Genomic DNA, 12,136 nt, shown 5'->3' on the forward strand with positions numbered 1-12,136 from the left:
TTCTTCACAGGAAATGGAAGAGTTTGCACAGAGCTCTGGAGAAAATGGTATTGTCGTGTTTTCTCTGGGCTCAATGTTCAGTAACATGACAGAAGAGAGAGCCAATGTGATTGCATCAGCCCTGGCCCAGATTCCACAAAAGGTTAGATAAAGTCTTTTCATGTGAACAACTACCATAGATGTGCATTTTGTAAAGGGATTGATTACAGATATTTCTTGCAGGATTAGTAAACAATCATGTAGTTTCTCTTATTTTCTTGGACATCACTTCAAACAAAATATACATGGCAGGTGCTAAAATGTTAGTGGGTTTTTTTTTGAGTGACAATAACTTGGCATTAATATTGTGATCAGAATAAAATATATTTAAAAGGTAACTGCAAGTTTACATTATAAAGGTGTTGTGGTCAGGTACAGAAATAGCTATATAATGCATTGTCATCTACTGTTTCTTTTTTTGTACAGAATTTTATTTCATTTTTTTACATCACCTTTAAACAATATTTGCTTCCCTCCACCCCCTCAGGTGTAGTCCCCATAGAGTTTCCTTCACCAGTGCACCCGTGCACCATCACCTCAGTCCCCTGTGCTCCTCCCTCCCTCCCTCTGATCCCTCTCCCTCTTCCTCCCCTGCAGTATGTATCTGATTTATTACTGTCTGTTTTTGCTTTGTTGTGTTTTGTACTGCTATTATTTTTTTACATTGATGTCTTATTTAGTTCCCCTATATTCCTGCTATAAGTGAAACTATCCGATATTTTTCTTTTTCCTTCTGGCTTATTTCACTGAGTATAATTCCTTCTAGTTCCATCTACATTGCTACAAATGGCATAAGTGTATCTTTTTGATTGCCAAATAATATTCCATTGTGTGTATATGACACATCTTCTTGATCCAGTCATCTTTTTTTGGGCATTTGGGTTGTTTCCAGGTTTTACCTATTGTAAATAGTGCTGCAAGAAACCTAAGGGTACAGGTGGTCTTTTGAATCAATGTTTTTGTGTCCTTTGGGTAGATCTCTAGGAGAGGGATTGCCAGGTCATATGTCATCTGCTGTTTCTTATGGGACTTCTGAAGGCAAATAAACAATGCAAATGTTACCAGCAAGGAGTTAAATTCAATATGTTAAGCAGAAATTGATAAAGCAGGGAGAGGTAATTATGTAGTGGAGGTATATGGGCAAAGTCAAACCTTGTTTCCCCTATATTTGAAATTAGACCATTCAGTGTGCTGTTACCCGGTTCTTCAGAGAAGTGATGGCTAAGGTCTCAGATTAATCTAGGTCTAGGTTTGATAGTGCATTGCTAATATGTTAATAGTCACTTAAAAAATTTGGCATCATCACAATTTGGATTTTTTTTTCAATAACTATATTTTGATTTTATATAATAAAATCCCTTTATTTTACATAATGAAAATAGGCCTTCCTTTTCTACACTAAATGAATTTCCAGAGTTAAAAACACTAATAATGTCCTGGCTTCATGCAGTGCTTAACAGCCAGTGATCTAAAAAGTTTCTGAATCTACTTACTAATCAGAGATTATTTACATTATTAGTAAGTTATTTGTAAATACCATTATTATTTCTCTTGGTTACTGAATTATTTTGCTACCCTTTTTGTAAACTAAATGCTGCAAATCTTTATTAATGTAGCCTAGGGAACAAGTTAAAAGAAATAAATTCCCTCTTTGACACTTAGAAAGAAAGAAATAGGTTAATGCTACATTGGAATTTTGAGAGTAATTATAATAAATCAGAAAGTAAATGCAAAGATCTTACTGATTTCTAACACAATCTAAACTATATATGATATGTCTAAAATGTCTTAATTTTTTTAATAATTAATAATCCCTTTTGTTAACACCACAAAACAAAAACAGACAATTATCAATGAAACATCCTGCCGGGAGGAGGAGGGAAAGTGATCAGAGGGAGGAGCACAGGGGACTGAGGTGATGGTGCACAGGTACATTGATGAAGGATTTTCTATGAGGACCACACCTGGCAGGGGGGGGAGGCAAATATTGTTAAAAAATGAACAATGATAAAAAATAAAAATAATTTAAAAAATAAAAAATAATCCCATTTGTTGTTTCCCTATATGTGAAGGGCCATGATTGGATTCATACTTTCCTGAACATAAAATAAATGTATGTATAACTATCAGTGTTTTAACATTTCTCAGTTTTAACATCTAATGCATATTTGTGAATGAGCAGTGTTAGACTTGATGATCTCTGAATGTTTAGAATTCAAACATATTATAACTTTTGTTTCTTTTTTTTAAAGAGTTTATTTTATTTATTTATACAAGCCCTGGGTACGTCAGAAGCGCGAGAGGGTGAGAGAATTCACCAGAGCCAGAGTGGAGAGCAGAGCAGGCAGACTGACGAAGTACACTGCTGAGGGCAGCAGTGGACAGCAGGAGAGGTCTGTCGTGCCATGTGGAACTCTCACCTGGCAGCTGGGGATTGAACTGGTGCTGCAGAGGCTGCGGGCAGCTTCACAGCCCAGCACTCAACTGCTGCACTACAGAGGAGGCCCCATATTATAACTTTTAATCTTTACTATTGGAGTAAGATATATTCTTTACCCTAACAGGTTCTATGGAGATTTGATGGTAAGAAGCCAGATACGTTAGGGGCAAACACTCGGCTATATAAATGGCTCCCCCAAAATGACCTTCTTGGTAAGAGTCTGGAAAAAAAAAAAAAAAAAAAAACAGTGAAATTTGAGTAAGTTCAGCAATTCTGATAATAGTTCAGAAGGAAACATTTATTGAACATTTATTTTTGAAAATATCAGTAAGATTTAGCTCTTCGTATTTATTTTTCAGTCATATGGGAGGAAGATAATATATAAAAATTGTCAATTCAATATAATACCCACATTCCTTATGACCACAATCAAAGTGTCCTTATTTCATGTGTAATTACTTATCTGGGAGATATTTCTTTGCCATAATATTTCTTTGCTTTCCCTCACCACTGTCCCGTATACCTACTTGAATTTTTTTCCCTCTACCTCCCTGTTAATAGTAGAAAACATCACTTGTTTTATTAAAACCAGCAAGATTTTATACTATTTTACTTTCTCAAATTGTGTGCTATCTAAATCTCCAATTATTGTCTTTGTCATTATGACTTGCTTTACTACATATAATTCCCTTGAACTCTTTCCATTTTTCTGTATTCCAGTACTTCTTCTTTTCTTCTGGCTGAATAGTATTCTGTAATGTGACTATACCACTTCTTCCTGATCCAATCTTTAATCACTGGGTGTTTAGTTTACCCCTATGTCCTAGCTATTATAAATATTGCTGCAGTCACCATTGTAGACAATATGCTTTTTTGAGTTAATGGTTTTATATTCTTTACATAGATACCTTTATGTGGGTTTTCTGAATCATGGAGAATTTCCATTTTTTGTTTTTTTTAAGTTTTAAATCCAGACTGCTTTCCATTGTGGCTGCACAGTTTATTCCTACTAATAAGTAGAGCTCATGTTCCTCCCCATCTTCTCCACCACTTGTTGTTGGAGATCTTTTTATGAGTACTATCCTCACAAGTGTCAGATGCTCTCTCCTTGTGGTTTAAACTGTACCTCCTTATTAAAAGGTTAGATAATGAATATGATAATGAATATTCTTCTCATCTATGCTTAATCTTTTTGGCTATCTTTCTTCATGAATTATTTGTCCAGATCTGCTGCCCATTTATTAATTGGGCTATTTGTTTTAATTGTTGGATTTTTAAAAATATATTTTGGAATTTAACCTCCTGCAAGTCATGTGGTGTGTATTTTCACCCAATAACATCCTGTTAACATACTTTCATTTTCTTTCATAACAGAAAGCTTTCTGAATTGAGATAATCCTAATATTTTACTTTTCCTTTTATATTATTGCTACAGGGGTCAAGTCTCCAAAAATGTCTTTATTATCCATGTCATGGAACACATCACCAGTGTTTTCAGCTATGTACTTTATTGCTGAAGATGTTATTGCTGGATCTTTAATTCATTTAATTTAAGATCTTATTGCTGGATCTTTAATCCATTTTTAATTTAGTTTTGGCCCACAGAATAAGAGAGTGATTCAACATTATTTTACAAGTGCCTCAATTTTCCCAGAACCATTTATTAAAGAGATTTTTTTCCTGTTTTGTATGCTGTGTCATAAATTACATATTGCTATGTACGCAAATTGAATCCTGCACTTCTGATTCTGGTCTATTAATGTATTTGTCCTTTGTTATGCTAATACCATACAGTTTTTTTTTAACTAGAGTAGTGATAGCTCATTATTTAATTAATTGCAGTATTGGATTAAAAATTAGATATAAGACCTGAGGCTATTAAGTATATAGCAGAAAACATTGATGATATGCTACATAACATCAATGATAAAGTTGTTTATGAAGGATAAATCCCTAGAGCAAGGGAAAAAGCAAAAATAAGTAATTGGTGTTATGCCAAATTAAAATGCTTTTACACAGTGAAATAGAAGATAAATAAATTAAAAAGACATGCTGAGTGAGAGAAAATATTTACACGTTATATAACCTACAGTGAGTTCATTTCCAAGATAAACTCATATATTGATTCACAATAGAAAACAAACTCCTTAATTAATAAGTGAGTGGCATATCTTAACAATTCACCAAGAAAGATACCCAGAATGATAAACCATCCATAAAAATAATGTTCATTATCACTTTTTTTAAAAATATTTATTTATTTATTTATACAAGGACCAGGGTACAGGCCAGATGCGCGGGAGGGTGAGAGGATTCACCAGAGACAGAGCGGGCAACAGAACAGGCAGACTGACGAAATACACTATTGAGGGGAGCTGCTGGCAAGACAGGAGAGGTCTGCTTGCCATGTGGGACCTTCGCCAGCCGGCTGGGATTGGACCAGTGCTGCAAAGGCAGTGGACAGCTTCACAGTGTGGTGCTTAACCGCCTGCGCCACCAGGGGAAGCCTTTCATTATCACTTTTAATAAGGAGATGCAGGTTAAAACCACAATGAGATATCATCTAATACCTGTGAGAAGTGTACAGGTAAAAAAAAAATCCCAACAAGAAGTGGTGGAAAGATGTGGAGAAAAAGGAGCCCTATGAGCTCTCAGTAGGAATGTAAACTGCTGCAGCCATTATGGAAAGCAATCTGATTGTATCTTAAAACCAAATATGGAAATATCCTATAATCCACTTCACACTAGGTCACTTCTCCAAAGAACTTGAAACCATTAACTCAAAAACTCACATGCTCTAAAATATTTATTGCTTATTATTTACTAAATGTAGGCCTGGGAAACATCCTGAAGTCCACTGATACAAGATTGATCACAGAGTGGTAGATCCACACCATGGGATAGTAATCCGACATAAGTAAAGATCAAATGCTGGAGATGTACAGCAAAATGGGAGCATCTCTAAGGAATTGTGTGTAGTGTAAAGCAAGTCCAAATGACAAATATTGGCTTATATAGCAAACAGCAGTTCTTTCAAAACCGATAGACACTAATAAACTAAGCAAAGTTTTTAAAATTAAAAAAGGGCAGAGAAGAAGAAAGGGTAAAGGCCATAGAAGGTATGGTGCTGAGGGAAGATATCTTAAGTACAATTGTTTGAGATAGGAAAGTTATTATTGAATTTTATGTGAATAATAATCTGTTCTGGAGAAAATAATGCCACACTCAGTCTCTTAAATTGTTTGACTCTCATTTTTTCCTTCAGAATTATACTTAATTTCTTGAAATTAACCCATTTAGGTCATCCAAAAACCAAGGCTTTTATTACCCACGGTGGAGCCAATGGAGTCTATGAGGTGATCTACCATGGCGTCCCGATGGTGGGCATTCCCCTGTTTGCAGATCAACCTGATAACATTGCTCATAAGATGTTCAAGGGAGCAGCTGTTGCATTGGACTTACAAAAAATGTCAAGCACAGATTTGCTCAATGCACTGAAGAAGGTTATTAATGACCCCTCGTGAGTATCAGAATTTTTCTTAGTAGTGTTTACAAACATTATTATTATACAATGTTTCTTCTTTTTTAATAATTATGCAATTATTAAGAAGATATAACCTAGCAAATCCGTTTTTATTTTCAATCAGACATTAATTTCAAAGTTTCATTTTGATCCTGTTTGAGTGCATGGGTAAATAACTATGCAATAATTTTCTATAAGAGCAAATGCTTAATTACATAGGTAATTGTAAAAGTTTATAGACACCACAGGAAAATATGAATGAAGAACTTGAAGTTATATTTGAGATCTGTACCTAAAATTTCACAAAGTATAAATCTACTTTTGACCAAAATATGATTTTTGTTACTATTTTAACAGATTTTATAAATAGGTACAATTTATCTATAATAAAATTCAATAGCTTACATATAAATTTCAAGTAAATATAGTATATTACAGAGTTTATTAAATCATAGTATAATTCAAGTATAGAATATTTACAAGATACCTAAAAGAAATCTTATGTAACTTAGAAGTTAATTTCCATGCCTCTCTTCTTACACAAACATTATTCTAGTTTCTGTCCCTATACTTTGCCCTAATTTGGATTTTTCATACAATCAGAATCATTTGAAATGATTTGTATACTACAGCTGGATTCTCCTATCATAAGATGTTTTTAGTTTCACCTACATGGTACCCTTGATTTTTTGAATAATCATACCATTCTATGTTTTGGCTTTGCTACATTTATTTGCACATTTATCATTCCTGAACATTTTGTGTTTAAGTTATGTCATTATGAACATTGTTATACATATTTTTCTGTGATATGTTTTCATTTCTTTGAATATAAATTAGGAGTTGAATTGATATAGCATGTGGTAATTTTGTAAGGAATTTCCAAACTGATGTTCAAAGAAGTTCATCATTTTACATTCCCACCATCTTATTTGAGAGTTCTGCACATTGTTGTCATTAGTTGCTATCACTTGTCTTTTTAATTTTAGTCACCCTAGTGAGTGGGAAAGTGGGCTTGCATTGTGGTATTGATTTGTATCTCCCTTACACACAAATTATTGAGTGTCCTCTCAAATTCTCATTGGCCAGTCATATATCTTCTTTTGAAAAATGTCTGTTCCAATACTTTGACAATTTATGAATTCAGATGTCTTCTTACTGTTGGGCATAAAGAATTATTCATTATATTTATTATTATAGTATAGGTTACAAGTATATTAAGAGATGTATGATTTATAAACACTTAATCTCAAATCTGGTGAGTTCATTTTCATACTCTGGATGTGTCCTTGAAAACATAAAAGATATTGTATATGATAAAATAAATACTTAATTTTTTTATACTCCACAGGAGAATAATATGGTAGACTTTGTAGTGCCTATCATGGTACCCACCAATTCAGTTTTCATTACTACTATAAGCATTACCCTATTTTGTTGAAATATTTGAAAATGTATTACCTAGAATAAAATTGAATTGAAAAATATTTTGAGAAGGCAAGAGACAATATAAAAGGAAATATAAAACAGGTTAGACCAACAGAAATAAAAATGTAGTATACAATTATTAATATAAATATGCCAGTGCTTGGGTTAACCTAAAAAGACTAAGGTTGTCACACAGCATTTTTAAATATTTTTTTTATAAATTTTATTTTTATATTCCCCATACAATTTCAAACCCCCATTCTGACCCCAGTGCCTCCCCTCCTGCCCCCCACACCCCAAAAAGTGTCTCTAGTTCATAGTTTTTTGTTGATTTTGATTTTCACTTTCTTACAGTTATTCATTTTCCTGGTCCCTTATTTAAGTTTTCTAGATTCCTGCTATGAGTGAGACCATCCGGTATTTTTCTTTTTCTTTCTGGCTTATTTCGCTGAGCATGATCCCTTCCAGCGCCATCCATGTTGCTGCAAATTGCATGTGTTTATCTTTTTTAAATGCTGAGTAGTATTCCATGGTGTATATGTACTACATCTTCTTGATCCAGGCATCTATTTTTGGGAATCTGGGCTGTTTCCAAAGCTTAGCTATTGTAAATAGTGCTGCTATAAACATAGGGGTGCAAGTGCTCTTTGGAATTGATGTTTCTGTGTCCTTTGGGTAAATTTTTGGGAGTGGAATTGCTGGATCATATGGAAGCTCTATGTTTAGTAGGTCAAGAAATCTCCACACAGCTCTCCATAGTGGTTGGATCAGTTTGCACTCCCACCAACAGTGCAGGAGAGTTCCTTTTTCTCCACATCCTTGCCAACATTTGTTGTTGCTAGTTTTTTTAATATGTGCCATTCTCACTGGTGTAAGATGGTATCTCATGGTAGTTTTGATTTTCATTTCCCTGATTACAAGTGATGTTGAACATTTTTTTCATATGCCTGCTGGCCATTTGCATTTCCTCTTCAGAGAAGTTTCTTTTTAGCTCTTCTGCCCATTTTTTGACTGGGTTATTTTCTTTGTTGTTGTTGAGTCTCATCAGCTCTTTGCAGATTTTTGTGATCAGTCCTTTATCATTAGTGTTGGGTACAAAAATGTTCTCCCAGTTGGTGGGGTTTCTCTTTGTTTTTGTTATTGTCTCTTTTGCTGTGCAGAAGTTCTTTAATTTGATGTAGTCCCAGATGTTTATCTTTGCCTTCACTATCACTGCTTTGGGTGATGTGTCTGTAAAGATGTCTTTGATGTGCAAATCATGTAGTGTTAGTGTTTCGCCTATATTTCCTTCTATGTATTTTATGGTTTCAGGTCTTATGTCTAGTTCTTTAATCCATTTTGAGTTGATTTTTGTGTATGGTGTGAGGTAGTGGTCAAGCTTCATTCTTTTGCATGTAGCGACCCAGTTTTCCCAGCACCATATATTGAACAAACTTTTTTTGCTCCAATGCATAGTCTTTGCTCCTTTGTCAAAGATTAGTTGACCATAAATCTGTGGGTTTATTTCTGGATTTTCTATTCGATTCCATTGGTCTGTATGTCTGTTCTTGTTCCAATACCATGCAGTTTTGATGATTATGGCTTTGTAGTATAGTTTGAAGTCTGGGAGTGTGATGCCTCCATTTCCTTCTTTTTTTTCAGTAGAGCTTTGGCTATTTGAGGTTTTTGGTGATTCCATATGAATTTCATCAATAATTGTTCTATTTCTTTGAAGAATGCCATTGAGATTTTGATTGGAATAGCATTGAATCTGTATATTGCTTTTGGTAGGAAGGCCATTTTAATAATGTTTATTCTTCCAACCCATGAGCAGGGGATGTCTTTCCATTTCTTTGTGTCTTCTTCTATTTCTTTTAACAGTGTTTTATAGTTTTCTGTGTATAGGTCCTTTACCTCTTGTTAGATTTATGCCCAAATACTTGATTTTTTTTGTTTCGATAATAAAAGGGATGGTTTTCAGAGAGGACAACAGTTGTCTGATATATTTTGGTGCTCCTTCGTTAGGTGAGTATATGTTAATGAGTGTTATTTCTTCTTGAAGTATTGTCCCCTTGATCATAATGAAGTGGACATTGGGGTCTCTTTTTTATTTTTTTGAGTCTGAAATCTGTTTTATCTGATATAAGTATAGCTGTTCCTGCTTTCTTTTTTGGTCCATTTGCTTGTAGGATTGTCTTCCATCCTTTAACTTTTAGTCTATTTTTATCTTTTGTAGCTAAATGTACTTCCTGGAGACAGCAACAGGTTAGGTTTTGTTTCTTAATCCAGCCTGTGACTCTGTGTCTTTTTATTGAAGAGTTTAGTCCATTTACATTTAGGGTTAATATTGATATGTTAGCATCTGCATTTGCCATTGTGTTTGTCTTTCCTTTGATTTTATTTATTCTTTTAATAACTTTTTTTTTTCTTGCCTTCTTTCGTTGTTATTCGTCCCTCTGAGGTTCTGGCTTTAGGACTCCTTGTAGTATTTTTTGGAGTGGGGGTTTAGTCGTAATGAAATTCCAGAGTTTCTGTTTGTCTGGGAAGGTCCTTATTCTTTCTTCATAGAGGAAGGAGAGCTTTGCGGCATAGAGTATTCTTGGTTGGCATCTGTTTTCTTGGAGTCTGTTGACTATGTCCCTCCACTCTCTCCTTGCCTGTAGTGTTTCTTCAGAGAAGTCTGATGTCAGCCTGATTGGTTTTCCTTTGAATGTTATCTGTTTCTTCCCTCTTGTCAGCTTCATTATTTTTTCCTTGTCCTGGATTCTTGGGAGCTTCACTATTATGTGTCTTGCTGTATTTTTCCTTTCTTCGTGGAAGTTTGGTGTTCTTCTTGCTTCTTGTATATCAATTTTCAGCTCCTTCTTCACATTTGGGAAGTTCTCTTCAATTATCTCCTGGAATATTTTCTCTGTTCCTACATCTCTCTCCTCTCCTTCTGGTATTCCTATTACTCTTATATTTCCTTTCCTCATGGAGTCAGATAGTTCCCGAAGTCTTTTCCCAGAGTTCTTTAGTTCCTCCATTAATTCTTTGATCCCCTGCGTTTCTTTCGCTTCCCTCTTTAAGGACTCAATTTCATTCTTCTGAGCATTGTTTTCCCTCTTTAGGGACTCAATTTCCTTCATGAGTTCTGTCATTTTTTTAATCATGGCAAATTTAAATTCTCTTTCTGGAAGGCTTAGAAGTTCTTCCTTTACTGTCGTTACAATCTGGGAGGTGGTTTTCTTTTTGTGGTGTGCTTTTTTCCTGAGGGGTTGTTAGGTTGCATGTGGTTCTTCTACTCCCTACTGTCCGTTTTCTAATTTGTCGTATGCATTGGGATACTGTGTTGCTGGGACTGGCTGGCATCTTGGGTGAGCTTCTCCGCTCCCCTCTCTCTTCTCCAGGAGCCATCTGTCGGTTTCAAGCAGTCTTTACTGAAGAAGGGTCCCTGTTCTAAAATGCCGATGTGTGGACACTCTCCTCTGTGTGCTTGGTCTGCCCTGGCGGTGGGTTCCCGTTCCCCCTCTGTGTTTGGACTGCAGGCCACATGGGGCCTGGTGTGGGCGAGCTTCCCCGCTCACTGCTGGCTCCTGAGGGAGCCTTCTGCAGGCAGTCTTTACTGAAGAAATGTCCCTGTTCTAAAATGGCGATGCGGGATGCACTCCCTGCACGTCCGGTCTCAGGCAAACACTTCTGCGCTCCCGGTCTGCCCTGGCCATGGGTGCCTGCTCCCCCTGTGGGCTCAGACTGCTGGTCTGAATGGGCCTGGGGTGGGCTAACTTCCCAGCTGGCCACAGGCTCCGCCTCCTGCCTGTCAAGTGGTCTTTTCTGAAGAAAGGTGTTAGTGACTTTTTTTCTGGTCGCTAGGTGGCGCCAGAGATCTCACCTAGAGCCCTTGGGGAGCTGTGTTTTTCACCCCATGTGGCAGGGAACAGAGTGGGAATAGTAAGGAAAACCTCAATGGCTTTGGGGTGCTCTGTCTGCCTTGTGCCCCACCGTCGTGGAGAGCCCACGCCCCGAATTTCATGCCTCGGGTCTCAGTTCCCAAGCCCTCAGGTCCAGGATGCGGGCTGTAGCCCAGTTCAGTGGCTGCAGCAATGGCGCCTTTTGCACCCCACTCCCGTGTCTGGGCGCCTGATTTCTGATTACTCAGTGAGGGACTTTCACCTCAGTGAGGGACCCCGCGCGTCTCCCTGCAAGCCTAGGTCTCAGGCGCAGGGACCTGGGCAGTCGCGATCCAGATCCGCGTTTGCTTTTCGAGCGCGTGGCTTTTCCACGCTATCCCAATCCGGTTTGCTTTTCCAGCGCGCCGCTTTTCTGCGCAAGCTTACCAGCGGCCTGGGCTGTGTGCGGGTCTCCCGCGGTCTCTGCTGTTCTCTAATGGCGCCTGGAGCTCACCGCCACGCGAATTCTGCAGGGTTCTCCACAGCTCCCATTCACGGGGTGTGGTGGCTGCAATAGTTCCTTTCCACTCACAGTCCCGCTTGCTGCCTAGTTTGTTCTTGTTGGTTGTTTTAGTGTGTTTTTTTTTCCTCTCTGCTGGTCGGAGAGTGCCGACTCTCTGGGTGGGGGAGGGGAGCAGGGTTCTGTGCTTTCCTCCCTTCTAGTCCTCTTTTATGGCCACTTTCTTCTTTGGGTAGTTTGCTGGAGTCGTCCGTTTATCTTCCGTGTCCCAGTTCTCACTGGGACCTGCCGCTTTTCCTCCCTATTAACTTTTTTTAATGGGAGATCTTACTCGCAGC

At 37.2% G+C, this 12,136-nt stretch overlaps 1 protein-coding gene across 3 annotated transcripts in view; it reads left to right on the plus strand.

The window, feature by feature from the left end:
• Positions 1-12,136, plus strand: part of LOC311171438 (UDP-glucuronosyltransferase 2B4-like) — a gene marked incomplete at both ends in the record, with an annotated part of 106,071 nt that overhangs the window by 6,973 nt on the left and 86,962 nt on the right. For 2 of the 3 annotated variants that reach the window (XM_084234287.1, XM_084234286.1), the window contains 3 exons: positions 11-142; positions 2,604-2,691; positions 5,780-5,999. The exons of the other annotated variant lie outside the window; for it this stretch is intronic. In XM_084234287.1, coding sequence (XP_084090413.1) covers positions 11-142; positions 2,604-2,691; positions 5,780-5,999 — 440 coding nt within the window. The remainder of the gene's footprint in view (positions 1-10; positions 143-2,603; positions 2,692-5,779; positions 6,000-12,136) is intronic. 3 annotated transcript variants of the gene reach the window in all.

Source organism: Talpa europaea (assembly GCF_964194135.1).
Source record: "Talpa europaea genome assembly, chromosome: 5".
Lineage (NCBI taxonomy): Eukaryota > Metazoa > Chordata > Mammalia > Eulipotyphla > Talpidae > Talpa > Talpa europaea.